Source organism: Gorilla gorilla, chromosome 11, assembly GCF_029281585.2.
Source record: "Gorilla gorilla gorilla isolate KB3781 chromosome 11, NHGRI_mGorGor1-v2.1_pri, whole genome shotgun sequence".
Lineage (NCBI taxonomy): Eukaryota > Metazoa > Chordata > Mammalia > Primates > Hominidae > Gorilla > Gorilla gorilla.
The window spans coordinates 116,746,140-116,762,342 of NC_073235.2; the positions used below are offsets into that span (position 1 = coordinate 116,746,140).

The window sequence follows — 16,203 nt, forward strand, 5'->3', positions numbered from 1 at the left end:
GAGTGTGGGGAGGATGATGAGGTGGAAGGAACTCCAAAGTTCTTAGCACATTGGAAATCTAGTTCAGCACTTTGTAAAATAACCATATTTTTAAAGCCAACCCCCTTCATGGCGTTTATGAAAGTCCCTACATTGCTGGGGATCTCACATGTGTAATTCACCTCTTGACAATTGTGTGTTTCTCTGGCCGGTTTTTTTTTATCTTTTTTCCCTAGCTCATCACATATAACAGAGAAAGCAGACACACACAGAAACCCCCCCAGAAACCTTTTCTCCAGTTCAACTACTAACCCTTTCATATGCTCCACATGGAAAAAGAGCTTCAAATTAATCACACGTGTCTATCATACACAGTGACTGGTGTTCACTTTGGAGTGTGGACTCTATTGTTGTCAGGCTTAGCTCAAACTTTGGATTTAAATATGCTATTAACTCTAGTAGTGTATTTGACACTTAGTTAATTTTAAGGAAATATTTGTTGAGCAAAGGAAAGCCACCCATTATAAAACTGAGAATATTTTATATTTCAGGGTTTTTCCTTTCTGAATATGTGTTTTCATCCTATTTTACCAATGATCTTAAAAATTCATGTATTATAGAAAAAAATGAACACTTGTATTGGCTTCATAATTTGGGAAGTAAATACTATCATATAAAATATAGATTCTTGTAACTAACCTGCGCAATGTGCACATGTACCCTAAAACTTAAAGTATAATAAAAAAAATAAAACAAAATATAGATCCTTAATGTGCATAAAGTTTCAGTTATGCAAGATGAAAAAGTTTTGGAGATCTGTTGTACAACATTGTATTTATGGTAAACAATATACAGTAGAGTTAAACATTTGTTAAGACAGTACATCTCTTGTGCTTTTTAACCACAATAAAATATTTACAACCCCTCAGAAACCTTGGAAAAACGACTGTTTCCATGGGGGAAAATAAAACCTTATTAAAAATAATAATAGTATATATATCCTAAAGCAGGCAGTAAAGTCAATAATAATGTAAAACAATTTTCTGAATTTGGGAAAATTGAATTATAGAATGTAATGGTGAGAATAATTAATTGAATATATAATAGAAAAAGAAGTATTTAAATTTTGACTCTGTTTGCTCTGAGATTTCATTCTTATTCCCTTTGGCTTATCAGGGGCAAGTGAGATTGACTCTGAACTTTAATATTTATTTGTATTGGTATATTAGTGTTTCCCTCTGCCATTGTACTATATTTTCTTTGCATTATTTCCAGTGAATTTTATGACGCTGGTAGTTTTACATAGAAAGGTTGGTTTTTTTAATGCAAAAAAAAATGTAGAATTTTTTTCAAGGAAAATGTAATTCTCCCAAGTACTTTGGTTCATTCGATGCTGCCTGTTTAACTCTGTTCCGCTCAATCACTGTGTTGGACATATTGTGACAAAGGCTCATTTTCATCAAAAGGAATCCCCAGAGGGTTTGCTGCTTCAATGAAAGGGAATTCATTAAATATAGTCTAATGTAAGGTGATTGGAATATATATATTCCAATACACATATGTATATAATTGCATTTTAGTCAGTTCTTATGCTACTGGGAGCATTTTTTTAAACACTCACTTCTAAATGAAGAATGCTGCATGAAAGCTTTTTCTCTTTCTGAAAAACAGCTGGTTTCTTCAGCAATTCAACCTAGAACAAAGAAATAAAAAATACCACATGCTAAAGCAGATCCGCAGTAAAAATTTTGTAGAGGCAAGGCAAAGTAACATTAATAAATGAAGCTAATTAGGCTTGATTTGCATATTTAACTCATCTTAATTACACAAGGATTCAGCAAACATTTTAAAAGCTGCAATCAATCTTTCACAGATATGGTTAGTTATTTACATGAAATAACAAAAAGTAGGAGCTTTGTTAATGATTACTCTGTTTCTAATTTATATGCCAGTGAGATCATTTCAGCATTAATAATGGAATATATTTTTTAACAACCTGTAAACCCGTAAGGTTAAAATTCCAAAGAGTTTTTTCACAAATATGTTTTTAAGAATTTCCAGAATATATGAAATGTTATATAAATTGCTCTATTGTATTAAAATGTTTTACCTTGTTCAAACAAAAAAAGATCTTTATAAAATTCTTTTGACATTAATTTTTAAACTTGAAAACTAAGATAGTAGCCGTAATAGAGACAAGCAGAATCTAGTAGGTGATAAGTAGGAGAATTTTTTCTTGCAGCTGGCATAAACTTTAATTCTGCTCACCCTTGGATACAATTTGCTTTCTCATCTTTAATAGTACTTTTGACTGGTCACAGAATTTGAAATTAAATAGGGGGCATAATGGCACAATATGATTCTTTTTAATTTCAGTGTTTTATTTAGAGAAATTATTTTGTAAAAATATACGCAGGAATGCTGTCTCTGTGTTGTGATGTGAGGGGCTGGCAGGTGCACTTGGAGTGGCTAAGTACAGAAGGTTCTGTGGACAAGAACGCAACAGTGCACAAAACTTTATGCTGTGCAGCTGTCAGATGGTTGTGACATTCCATTATTAGGGCTCCATTTCTTAGATTTTCTCTCCATGAGGGTCCTTTTATAACATCAAAAATCCTGACCCTTTTGCTTAAATTACCTTGAAAAGGTGGAGGTCATGTGGTTAGGAAAGGACAGCTGGTGAAGGGTGCATTTACCAAACTTGCAATGTGTGTGTGTGTGCGTGTGTGTGCATTTGTTTAAAAATATGTATTAAATGCTTCCCACGTGCTAATTCATCGTTGTGGTTATAATTATGAAGTGATAAAAACGGTACACTAAATGTCATCTCTGCTATCATAGAGCTTGCAATCTGCATATTATGACTATGTAATTGTTAACATTTATTGAGTACTTGCTTTGTCACAGGCAGCAATCAAAGCACTTCACACCAATTCACTTGTTAAATCCTCAAAATGGCACTATCATGTAGATACTATATTATTTCTATTTTACAGATGAGAAAACTGAGGCCTAGAGTGTTCCAAGGGCACAGTAAGCAGCAAAGCCCAAATTCAGACCCAAGTAGTTTCGCTCCAGACAATGTGCTTTTAATCATTACATTATATGCTTGTATGATATCCAAGTCTGTTTAGATATGTATTCAAATATGTAAAATATACAATTTTTCATTTTGAGACTGCATATAAGCCCAAAATGTATTCATGCAATATATGTACAATACAATAAATAGTATAAAATAATGTCACAGTTTACCTTTTGCAACCAGTTAATGTTCTAATGGCTATTGTATTCCTAAGACATTTTATGAGTAGTAGAATAAAGACATCTGTAGCTCTTTGCAAGGGGTTGAATTGTGTCCCCTTAAATCCATATGTTGATGTCTTAATCCTCAGTATCTTGGAAGGTGACTGTATTTGGAGATAAGGTCTATTAAGAGATAATTAAAATTAAATGAAGTCATCAGGTTGGGCCCAAATGCAATGTGACTGGTGTCCTCATAAAGAGATTAGGACACAGATAGACACAGATGAAAGGCCATATGAACATATAGGGGGATGACAGCCATCTACAAGCCAAGTGGAAGGACTCATAATGAAGCCAACCCTGCCTACACTTTGAGCTTGGATTTCTAGCCTCTACAACTGTGAGGAAATAAATCTCTTTCGTTTAAGCCACCCAGTCTGTGCCACTTTGTTATGGTAGCTTTAGCAAACTAGTATAAACTTAATTGTGTCTAAGGATGAGAACACCACTCAATATCTGAAACCAAAAAGCTGAATGTATAATACACTTAAGTGTGGAAGAATTATACTGGTCAGAGTTACCCATTGAGCAAATCCAATTGCTGATTTTATATCCAGTTTTGGTGAAGAGTTTACTTTGGATTGTGTTGGTTACAGAGGCAGGAGTTGGTTGAAGTCAGTTTTAGAAAAGTAGCTTGTACTGGTCAATGAGACTTTTTTTTTGCCAGTTACAGAAGTAGAAAAAAGTTGATAATAGCATTAGAAACATGTTCACTGTAGTGAATCCTGAACCAGTTGGCTGACTTTTAAGTCGTGTCTGTTGTTATTTGACTTTTACAGGAGTGCTCACTGAAGTTACTTGTCATTGATTAATTAGATAGGTTTAAAACCCACTCTGATTGTTTACTTGTAAGCAGGGCTGTAGAACTGTTGCTAATTGATTAGATGAGTTTATAACTAGTTCTGGTGCTTGTGAGCATGGATAGAGAACACTGAGTCTTTTCCTGGGAGAGTGGTGACTTTTAAAATTCTCAGCAGCCAACAAAAATTAATAGGTATAACAAGGAATAGAGAAAAAGCTACAAATTAATCTATAAATAACAATATCCCTTACTTGTGTAGGCATTATGTTAATCGCTTTACATAAATTTCTCCCACTGTAAATGGAGATTTAAAATATTACTAATTTCCTATGGTAGAGATGAAAAGAATTGCTATATGCAAAGTACTTAGTAAAGTGTTTATACAAATAATAGTATCAATAATTTTCCAATAAGCTGAGTTTTAAACTCTGCAACTTCACTCAAATATCACATTCTTAACCACCACAATAATAATAAAATGCATATATATTATGGTTTCATTTATATGAACTGAGGTAGATATATGAGACAGTGAGGAAAGGGGATTGTATATGTATGGACTAGTCCATGAAATATACAACAAACATGATTTATGGTAGTTGCCTCTGGAGGTGGCCTAAAATGGGAGACTAACTTTTCATTGGAGAGTGTTTTGTAATATTTGACTTTACAACCATATTTTTATATTTCCTTTCTCAATAAAATATAGTTAATAAAAATTGTAGGGATGTTTTTACTAAGAAGGGCATGAGAGAATGTTTTGGCATGCTGGAAACATTTCATATCGCAATCTGAATAACAATTACACAGATATATACACAGATAAAAATGTATTGAGGTAAGCCCCTAAGATTTATGCATTTTAGCGTATGTAAATTATATGTCACTGATATGGTTTGGCTCTGAGTCTCCACCCAAACCTCATCTCAAATTACAATCCTCATAATCCCCATGTGTCGAGGGGAGACCTGGTGGAAGGTGATTGGATCATGGGGGCAGTGTCCCCCATGCTGTTCTCATGATAGTGAGTGAGTTATCATGAGATCTGATGGTTTTATAAGCATCTGGCCTTTTCCCTGCTTGCACTTCTCTCTTGCCTGCTGCCATGTAAGACATGCCTGCTTCCCCTTCTGCCATGACTGTAAGTTTCCTGAGGCTTCCCCAGGAAAATTAAACCTCTTTTCTCTATAAATTACCCAGTCTCAGGTATTGCTTTATAGCAGTGTGAAAATGGACTAATACAATCACTAATATAAAAATTGATTTAACATATCAAAAAGGCATTTTTTTTTGTTTTCTCTGACATTTAATTTATTTCATTTGTTTAACTTTTAGGTTCAGGGGTACATGTGCAGGTTTATTATATAGGTAAATTGCATGTCACAGGGATTTGGTGTACAGATTATTTCATCACCCATGTAATACGCATAGTACCTGATAAGTAGTTTTTCAATACTCGTCTTTCTCCCACCTTCCACCCTCATGTGGGCCCTGATGTCTTTTGTTCCCTTCTTTGGGTCTATGTGTACTCAATATTTACCTCCCACTTAAATACCAAAACGTGGTATTTCGTTTTCTGTTCCTTGTTGCTATGTTAGTTCACTTAAGATAATGACCTCCAGCTCTATCCATGGTCCTGCAAAGGACATGATCTCATTCTTTTTTATGCCTGAATAGTATTCATGGTGTATATGTAGCACTTTTTTTCTTCATCCAGTCTACCATTGATGGGAATTTAGATTGGTTGCATGTCATTGCTATTATTAATAGTGCTGCAGTGAACATATGGGTGCATGTGTCTTTATGGTAGAAAGGCATTTTAAAATCTAGCCTTGGAGGAAAAAAAATGAGTCAAGTGGACTCACTTCATATTTTTGTCTTAAAATTTTTTCAAAAGAATATGGAATTCATTGATTAAGTAAGTCATTATAATGAGAAAGGAAATTCATAAGCATTAGCACTTTAATGATTTTAGTGATAATGTGCTTGGCTACTTATTTTATGATTTAATTTTGGCCTAATTTTTAAGAGTTTTCAAGGTTTTTTTGTCTTAAATATGACTTTTGATGAGTATTATTTAATTTTTTTTCAAATTTTCACATGACACTATTGACACTAAAAAGACTTTTACTATTTTGAGGGAACAAGCTTAATCTTTATACATAGGGTTCACGGTCAGTCAGGCTAGGCTAGCTTGTGTTACGGTAAAAAACAACCTCCAATTCTCACAACATGTGTGTCTTGCTTCAGTTCTGTGTCCTTCATGGGTTGGAAGATGGGTGTGGGGGATTCCTGCTGGTCTTCCCAGGGATCCAGGTGGATCTCTCAGCCATGACCTTGAATGGTGTTTGTTTCTGCCAGAGGGAAAAGGGACTCCTGGAGGGCATTTGCACCTATCATTAAGTGCTGAAAATGCGAAGTTGGGAAGAGCCTGAGAGGAGTATTCTATGTCATTTCCATTCACCACTCTTAAGCCAGAACTCATTACATGGTCTCTCATAAGCCCATGGAGGGTTAGGAGGTGCGTGTCTACCCAGAAAGGAGGAATATTGGAAAGATTTGGCAAACAGCCTCACTCACTCCATCTTCTTGCACATAAAGGGCTAGGGGACTTTGGAATCAGGCAAAACTGGATTAGTGTCATGGCTCTGCCACTTTTTATTTGTGGGTTAGATGCCACTGTTTTCATCTCTAGAATGTGAATTACAATAGTACCTATCTCCTAGCATTGCTGTGAGGATTAAATATGATAACAACTGTAAAACATTTAGCATAATGCTTTAGGTATGTAATAAACACTCAATGAACATAAAGCTGCATCCTCCACCTGGAGTCACCATTTCCCTATAGTTGTTTAAAATGTTAATAGGCAATGGAAAAGTCAATGGGTGAATATGCTCCCGGGTTAGAACTACACTGAAGCAAAGGTGTTGGGGAATAAGAAAGTGCACGCATTTCGTGTCATGACTGATCAGAATGAAAATAAATATTGAGAAGACTAAGCTATTTGTCCAGTAATAAAGCATATCTGGTGAGGGTGTTTTTTTTTTTTTTTTGCAATTTCATTCATAATATCCATGTAAGTGTGCTTACTTTTTCATTCAATAACTGTATCGTATCTTACCAGAGCTGTCTTAGGCCTTGGGGATGAGAAGACGGAGGAGTGGATGAGTTTCTCTTGTGGAGCGTAATTTTAGAGGCAGGAGACTACAATAAATGAGAAAAATTCATGAAGTAATTTTGTTAATGAGGAGTGATATGAAGGAAACAAAATGGGGTGACCTATTTGTCAAGTATTGGCATCTGTGAATATAATTGAACCCTGAAATATCAGGGATGTGACACAGTGGAAGCTCAGTTCTCATTCATGGACTACCCAATTGTAAGGTCCCGAATGGCGGCTTTTCTCTCTGTGGTGGTTGAGAAACCCAGGTTCCTTCCAGTTTATGCTGCCTCATCATCTAGAGGCCTTCTGCGTATAGCCTGCAAAGAACGGAAAATCAGGAGTTTGGCAGATTATGGTGGATATTTTCTAAGGGCCAGGCCTATGTTGGACTTACTTCACAACTGTCTGTGTTAGCAATGGAAGAGATCCGAGTTACCCTGATTTACCGACGGCAAATCCATAGGTGTCTGGAGCAACTTCAGCCTTTGCCTGCTCAGAAGAAAGAATTCGACTGAGGGGCATAAAGCAGAAAAAGAGACCGAGGCAAGTTCCATAACAGGAAGAGGAGTTTATTTTAAAAGGCTTTAGAATAGGAAAGAAAGGAAAATTCGTTTGGAAGAGACCTAAGCGGGCTCATGAAGGATCAAGGGAGAAAAGGGAGCAAAAAAAGGGAGGCCTTTAACCTTGTTGCTAGGACCTCATAGGCTTGCCTCTTTCCCATGATTCTTCTCGTAGGGTGGGCTTCCCGCATGCGCAGTGTTTTCCTTACCCTTTGGAATTGAGCACAGGCATGCAGTGTGTTTAGGGAGGTATATGCATGCCCATCTGAGGTTTTTGCCTTTCTCCAGTGGCATGTGTCCCCCAGAATGTCATACTTCACCGTTTTGTCTCTTAACACACATGCCCAAGAAGCTGCTTCTCCCTGGGGCCTGCATTCAATTAACACTTTAATGTTAACAAGCGTGGACCATCAGGAGATTGTCTCTCTCTGGCTAATAGATTAAATATCATTTTTAGAGAGGCAATATTGTGGAACCATCACCCAACATTTCCGTGGGTGATGGGAGAGGCTTCTCCTGCCCAGCTCTTGCCTAACTACCTGTAGCACCTGCATTTCACTGAGCAGAACTCAGTCACATGGCCACGCCTGACCTCTAGTCTGGGTGTGTGCCCAAGAGGAAAAATAAAAGTGTTTCATGAAACAGTTTCTGCTACTCTAATGACTGGTTGTAAGAGAGATGTCAGGAAATTAGATCTCAGACAGCATGAAAAAGGTTGTGTTTGAGTTGAAAGCAGCATGGGAAGGATAAGGACATGTGTATATCTAGATGAGAACATCTGCAATAAATGAAACAGAAAGCACAAAGGCGGGAGCGTTCCAGGCAGTTAGAAAACAGGAAGGCCAGTGTGACAGCTGTATGTTCTTATATCTAACTGTACTTAGAGTTATTATCCTGACAGTACAAAGGAGGTGTCTGGATCAGATATCAAACCATTTACTCACAGAGAAGACTGTTTATTTTCTATTCCTCAATTCCTTATGTAGGGGGCAGGGAGGGCTGGGTGAGAACCAGGTGTACCTTGTGGGTACAGAAGGAAAGGGGCTATGTACCACGAGAAAGGAAACCCCAAACCATGAAACTCAATTTTCTTTCTTCCCTCTGGGGAGTGGGGGTTGGAGGTAGAGAGGGAAACAGAGACAGAGAGAGAGACAGTGAGAGAGGGAGGGAGAGAGAGAGAACATTAAAGAAACCTTTGCTCTGAAATCTAAACAAATCTTCCCAAAAAGAAGGAAAGCATCGGTTTGCAATCCTTGGATGTGAAAGAATGCCTCAGGGTGAGATGTCCCTGTATCTCCCCAGGGGTCTCTATCTTTAGGGTTGCTATTCAGTCATTCTTTAACTCAGGTGCCAGAACTCTGCTTAGAAAGCCCTGACCATGAAGAAATATGAAAATGTTCGAGGAACACAGTGAAAAGGAAGAGTGGTAAAGGATGAGGTCAGATACAGAGACAAGAGCCGAACAATATAGGGCCTTAAGACACAGGCAGAGAGTTTGGAATTCTTTTAGTGCAGTGATAATTTTTTGGTTGGCTGTATGCAGGAGTGTGACATGGTCTGATTCAGCTTTTGTTGGTTGCTCTAGTGGCAGTGAAGGGGATGACTGGGAGTGGGGTGGAGTGGGAGAAGGAGGCTACTGCCATAGTCAGGGTCTGTAGGATGATGGCCTGCCCCCAGAGTGGTGATAGCGGCAAGGGATGAAGCTGGGCAGAGTAGGGCTATATTTTGAAGAAAGACTTGTAGTAGATAAGGGTTGGGGCTGGAGTGGTGGAAGAAAAAGAGGTATTCTTATTCCCAGGTTTTTGGTTGCCTTGGTTTGTTTATTTGAGCAGCTGGTGATGCCATTCATATGTATAAAGATTTCGTGAAGATCAAAATAGACAGTTGGGAAGTAGTAAATCAACAAGTCTTCTTTTGCTTATTATGTCTGACATGCTGCATCAGACAGGTCGCCAGCAGGAAAGAGGGCACTCACAGAGTAAGCTCAAGTTTAATGTTTACAGAGGTATGGGCGGCATTAAGGGAGCTAGCACAGCAGCCAGGGACTCGCAACAATGGGAAATCATCACTGCCCACCACCACTGTGTCTGAAATGGGAGGGGAAGGAAAGCATTACTGGATGCAGTGTGCAAGTGGCCATGAGAAAGGATACAGGAGCTGTGGAATTTGGTAGAGAATAAGGCCACTGACATAATCACAGCTGAACGGGAGGTAGCAGAAGTGGCAATTTATCCATTCTCTCTTTCTGCTTATCCATATCCTACAGGCGCTTCCCTCTGGCTGAATCCAACCAGAGCCCAGATGTCCTAAGAACATAGGCAATGTAGTTAGTAGAGAGCCTGGCATAGGGCGGGGCAGAGCCATGCGGAGAATGAATCTGAGGGCAACAGAACAAACAGCACCCATGTCCGCAAGAGCTCTTTAAGAAGGCAAATAGACATTCAAAGTTGGAACTCGGTGGAGAAGTAAGGGTGGGTATGTCAACTGGAAAATATTCAGCATTTCAATAGTATGTGACAAATATTAAGAACCAATATTTGTCAAGCCCTTACTCTGTGCTAGGCAACATACCAACATTTCCTGTGCATTATTATCTCAATTAATTCTCCTAACAAAGCTATAGGTTAAATGCCATTATCTCATTGTACATATCAGGCAACTGAAGCACAGTAAAGCGAAGCAATTTGTTTAAGGTCACACAGCTATTAGGTGGCAGATCCAAAAATTAAATGTGGCCATTTCTACCCCCAGGGTCAGTGATAGAGATCATTATTACACACAGCTTCTCTGTCTGAGAGAATCAAATGCTGGAGCAATGCATATTGGGTCACATTATTATTATTTTTTTTGTAAACTCTTCTTTCTTTTTTATTTTTTCTCCTTTTGAAAGAAAACTATTCTGACAAGAATTCATCAAAGAAGAGATTCCAAATTTTAATGTCCCAGTTTGAGTATTGCTTTTGATTAAGGCTGTTTGCAGACTAGAATGTTAGTAACCCTCATATTCCCTATACCACAAAAAGAGGAGATTCACTTTTATCTTGGGAACAAAGCTGTGTAGAAAAGCTTTTTAAACTTATTTTAATTCATGAAACATTTATCTTCGAGTTAGATTTTGTTATAGCAGCACAAATGTGGTCCGTCAGCATTTCCTTTATAACCCCATATTTCCAGGGTTTTTCAAGAGTGCCATAGAGATTCTACTTTGAATTAAAACTTGGCATTCAGAATTTGAAAAAAAAAGCTACTACACTTTTCATTACCAATTAATCAAATAGTTTAGCGATTCTCAAGTTAGAAAAGGACCAAATGCAAAACTTTCATTAATACAAAAATATTTTAAGACAATTTGCTAATTTATATCTTTGTAAAAATATTACCACTCGGTATACAAGTATTAATATTACATCACTGTATATTAGTTCTCAAAATTAACCAAAAAATTTCTAAGATAATATAAAAAACTATGACATCTTATGCTTTGCCTTTTTGGCTTTGTAAGTAATTTATTTCTATTTTGAGAATTGGGATGATTTGAAGTTCTTAGCATAATTGGTTTAAAGTTATAACAGTGTCAAGATACTAAGCCATAAATAATAACAAGGATGGTTGAGATTCTGAGAGAGTATCAAAGTGTTTCAATTTATTTTTGTGAAATTTAAATTTATGTGGGGAAATTTTGCACTCTGTGAACAAAGATTTGTAGCATGAATTGATTCTTTAAATTGATATTTGGAAGTTAACTTGCTGAGTACAATGACGATAATGAGGACCAAGCAGAGATTAGTTATAAAGCCTTTCCAACTTTGCTTGGTTCAGAGATACTCCATGAATGGCCAATAACAGTGAGGGGCATCATGATGATCTACCTTTGGTAGCTCGTTTTGCAGTCTTTTCTGTAATCTCTCCCAGTCTTCAAAGATTTAAGGTTAAATAAATACAAGGTAGTGAATGAGAGTAGATGAAGACTTTTGAGTGAATCTACTCTTCTGAGTGACTGACTTTCCAGCCACACTGGCTTCCTTGTTGTTCCAGAAATGTGTGAGGCAAACATCTACTTGGAGACATTTGCTCTAGTTTTTCTTCCTACCTGGAACACTTTTCCTCCAGAAAAACTCCCTTACTATACTTTGGCTATACTCCCTTACTATACTTTCATTGGCTAACTCCCTTACTATACTTTCATTCTTGGCTAACTCCCTTACTATACTTTCATTCTTTATTCAAACTTTATCTTCTGGGTGAAGCCAAACTGGATAACTCTACTTGATAATGTGATTTCCCTTAGTTCCCAAATCCCAAAATTCCTACTATTACTAACCCTGCCTGACAATTTCTTCTCTTAAGACTTATTATCTTCTAGTACATTTTATGCCTTTATCACAAAATGCCCATCTCCTCCACTAGAATATAAGGTCCGTGAGAATAAGGTTCTTTGTCTATTTGTTGACATATCCTAAGCACCTAGAATTGTGCCGACAAATCTTAATTGCTCAAAAATATTTGTCGAATGAACAAATGGTTGAATGAAATCTGAATTTCCAAGCACATAGCAAGACTCTCCAAGCAATAGTCCACATATGACTTTCCCTTGTTCTTCTACAGAATTTGGGTTATTTCCCTACAAGAGTCAAGAATGCCCGTTGAACACTGGTGTTCAAAATGAAAGGCCCCACATTTAGATATTTAGATCCCTATTATAATGTGTTATAGGTCCATCTTTCCCGGAAACATTTAAACTGAAGCTGGGACATTTTTGTAGTTAATTTTAATTTTAGCTATTATTTGGATAAGTTAAATTGAATGAATAGATGTGAAGTTTGGTTCTCACAAAACAAATGCTTATTCTATATTTAAAAATGCCACTGTATATATTTTATACATTTTTATACAGGTAATAATGTTAATGCTGAACTGTGAAAATTCAGGAGCTAAAATGTGATTCTATAATTTAAAAAGAAAAAGAGAGACCCCACTGCCTACCCCCAGCAGCAGTAGATATGCTGTGCTGAAAATAACAACTTTCTAATAAGGGATTTCTTAATAGTCTTTGGCCTCAGGGCTTGAAAGCTATGCTAATTGAGAAATGCAGCCACTTAGTGAGAGTTTACTACCAGCTCAGTGGTGTAAAAGCAACAACAGTAGAATTTCAGTGTAGATACCAGTACTATGGTATGCTCCACGCTCTAGGTCTGTACGATTCTGAATAGTAGTTGATAGTAAAAGCTAGAATTTTCTATGGTGAGAATGTATTAATTCTGGGAGGAGGGGCTAAAAATTACTTTAAAACTTAAAAGCTTCTTTGAATTCCTTTTTACATTCCAAAAGAAATTTATTTGACTCTATTTCTGCTTTGTCTTCCTAGGGTATATGTGAGCAGTCACTTTATGGTCACATGCATTCTATCAATGATGCCATTTTTGATCCCAGGGTGAGTTCAGTTCTCCCAGTAAATTGTTTTTAATGCTTCATATATACAAATTCATTTTTATGAAACAAATTTCCAAGCTGAAATGGTAAGTTAATGAGGTGAGAAGAACAACTTTAGGAATTAGTTGTAAACAATAGGAAAAGTCTATAGGTATATAGGGTTGCAGAATTTTAAAATATATACACACACACACACACACACACCCCACACACACCCCAAGTCATAGCAGGAGTGACAAGGAATTACACTGTAGTCAACTTTACTTAAACACATTTTTAAGAGCCTTTTGTCCAATCTGGGCTTCAAAAAAATAGGTGGGCTATAGACTGCATAAAATTTTAATGAAAAATCATTAAAATAACTATAATTGCTCTGTAATTTTTCTGTAAGAAAACCTGGAGAAGAAAAAGCAGTTAAAGAAAAAAGTTTTCTCCAATTTAGAACAGAACAGCCTTGATTTGACAGCTTTTTAATTACTCATGGAAAAGTTTCAAATATGTCCTTCTTCATATAAACTGATGACAAAACAAAAATATTTTATCTGCCACTTGAGGTATTCATTCAGGTATAAGGATGATTTCACAATGAAAATTGTTGGAGAGTCCTTTGAGTTTTCTACGGTTTGAATGTATCCCTCCAAGTTGCAAACTTAATCCCCAATGCAACACTGTTTGGAGGTGGAGCCTTATAGGAGATGTTTAGGTCATGACAGTGGCACCCTCCCTCCTGAATGGGTTAATGTCTTTTAAGGAAGTTGAAGCTGCAAGTTCAGTGTTTTTGCTCTCTTGCTCTTTTTCCTCCCTCCTCCTGTTATGGGATGACACAGCACAAAGGCCTTCATGAAATTGTGGTGCCATGCTCTGGGACTTCCCAGCCTCCAGAACTGTGAGGAATAAATTTATTTTCTTTAAAGTTATCCAGTTTGTGGTTTTCTGTATTAGCAACAGAAAATGGATTAAGACAGTTGCCACGTTAATTGAGGATGTCTTTAAAAGGGTTCAGATAGTAATCAAAGAAGGATGATTTAAGTCTGTTCTCAGATGAAAGAGATTTGACTACATAGATGACCTCTCGAGTTCATTTAAACTCTGTGATTTAATTATATCTAACATTTTGGTGGTCTCAAAGTTCCCAGTATAGTGAGAATCTTAATTCCAAATTCCACTTCTTTTCCAATTAGCTATAAAAGAAATCTAATGGATGACTTACATCTAACATCACAATGATAGCATAGTCAAAATTCTGTTACCATCCTGCTAGTATCATTCTTTTAGAAAGAGGAAAAATGCTCACTAAAAATTATATCTACTAAGGGAATGTTGATTGCTCCAATTGAAATTGTGCTTGTGTCATTGTCAGGCCTGGGAATTTTAATGATGGGCTCAACCAAAATTACATTTTAATAGATTGGTCTTTGTAAGAAATATTCTATCTAATTTTCTGTAGTGAGCCAATTAGTTGGAAAGTATTGTAGATTAGTTCTAGATACCAAGGAATATTTTATTTCTAGCAGGGTATGGAAAAATTTAAGCACTATGGACCCATTATGAAATAGAATATAGTTTTATGCTGAAAGCCCATTAAGTGGCTTATAGCTTCACATGCCCTACAAAAATTAAATGGGAGCTGAAATGAATAATATTTTGTAAATCAGGCATTTTATTTTGGCAAGCAATATAATAACTGCAAAAGACAGCATTTTACATTCTAAATATTAAACTTAATAAATATGGAAATAAGCAAATTAGATTTATTGAATTAGCAATCAAGAGAGACATACATTAATTTCCCATATTTCAAAGGGCAAGATAACAGATATGAGGTTTAGGTGTCCAATATCAAAGTAGCTAATTTTTTTTATTATTATACTTTAAGGTCTGGGGTACATGTGCACAACATGCAGTTTTGTTACATAGGTATACATGTGCCATGTTGGTTTCCTGCATCCATTAACTCGTCATTTACATTAGGTACTTCTCCTAATGCTATCCATCCCCCAGCCCCCCACCCCTGACAGGCCCCAGTGTGTGATGTTCCCCACCCTATGTCCAAGTGTTCTCATTGTTCAATCTCACCTATGAGTGAGAACATGCGGTGTTTGGTTTTCTGTCCATGTGACAGTTTGCTGAGAATGATGGTTTCCAGCTTCATCCATGTCCCTGCAAAGGACATGAACTCATCCTTTTTTATGGCTGCATAGTATTCCATGTTGTATATGTGCTACATTTTCTTAATCCAGTCTATCATTGATGGACATTTGGGTTGGTTCCAAGTTTTTGCTATTGTGAATAGTGCTGCAATAAACATATGTGTGCATGCATCTTTAGAGTAGCATGATTTATAATCCTTTAGGTATATACCCAGTAATGGGATGGCTGGGTCAGATGTTACTTCTAGTTCTAGATCCTTGAGGAATCGCCACATTGTCTTCCAAAATGGTTGAACTAATTTACACTCTGACCAACAGTGTAAAAGCATGCCTATTTCTCCACATCCTCTCCAGCATCTGTTGTTTCCTGTTTAATGATCACCATTCTAACTGGTGTGAGATGGTATCTCATTGTGGTTTTGATTTGCATTTCTCTGATGGCCAGTGATGATGAGCATCTTTTCATGTGTCTGTTGGCTGCATAAGTATCTTCTTTTGAGAAATGTCTGTTCATGTCCTTTGCCCACTTTTTGATGGGATTTTTTTTTTTCCTAGTAAATTTGTTTGAGTTCTTTATAGATTCTGGATATTAGCCCTTTGTCAGATGGGTAGATTGCAAAAATTTTCTCCCATCCTGTAGGTTGCCTCTTCACTCTGATGGTAGTTTCTTTTGCTGTGCAGAAGCTCTTTAGTTTAATTAGATCCCATTTGTCTATTTTGGCTTTTGTTGCCGTTGCTTTTAGTGTTTTAGTCGTGAAGTTCTTGCCCATGTCTATGTCCTGAATGGTATTCCCTAGGTTTTCCTCTAGG

At 36.8% G+C, this 16,203-nt stretch overlaps 1 protein-coding gene and 1 long non-coding RNA gene across 8 annotated transcripts in view; one reads left to right on the forward strand and one right to left on the reverse strand.

Moving 5' to 3' along the window:
• SPAG16 (sperm associated antigen 16) overlaps positions 1 to 16,203 on the forward strand; it is a 1,164,663-nt gene that overhangs the window by 846,540 nt on the left and 301,920 nt on the right. For 6 of the 7 annotated variants that reach the window (XR_008677798.1, XM_019022690.4, XM_019022691.3 and 3 more), the window contains one exon: positions 13,179 to 13,244. The exons of the other annotated variant lie outside the window; for it this stretch is intronic. Coding sequence is in view for 5 of the 6 variants with exons in the window: in XM_019022690.4 (XP_018878235.2) it covers positions 13,179 to 13,244 (66 nt within the window). In the remaining variant the exon portion in view is untranslated. The remainder of the gene's footprint in view (positions 1 to 13,178; positions 13,245 to 16,203) is intronic. 7 annotated transcript variants of the gene reach the window in all.
• LOC129532161 (uncharacterized) lies at positions 3,261 to 7,936 on the reverse strand. Its single transcript, XR_008677799.2, has 4 exons — positions 7,648 to 7,936; positions 7,464 to 7,570; positions 7,212 to 7,294; positions 3,261 to 3,408 (listed from the first exon to the last, which is right to left on the reverse strand). It is a non-coding gene; the product is annotated as an uncharacterized lncRNA (long non-coding RNA).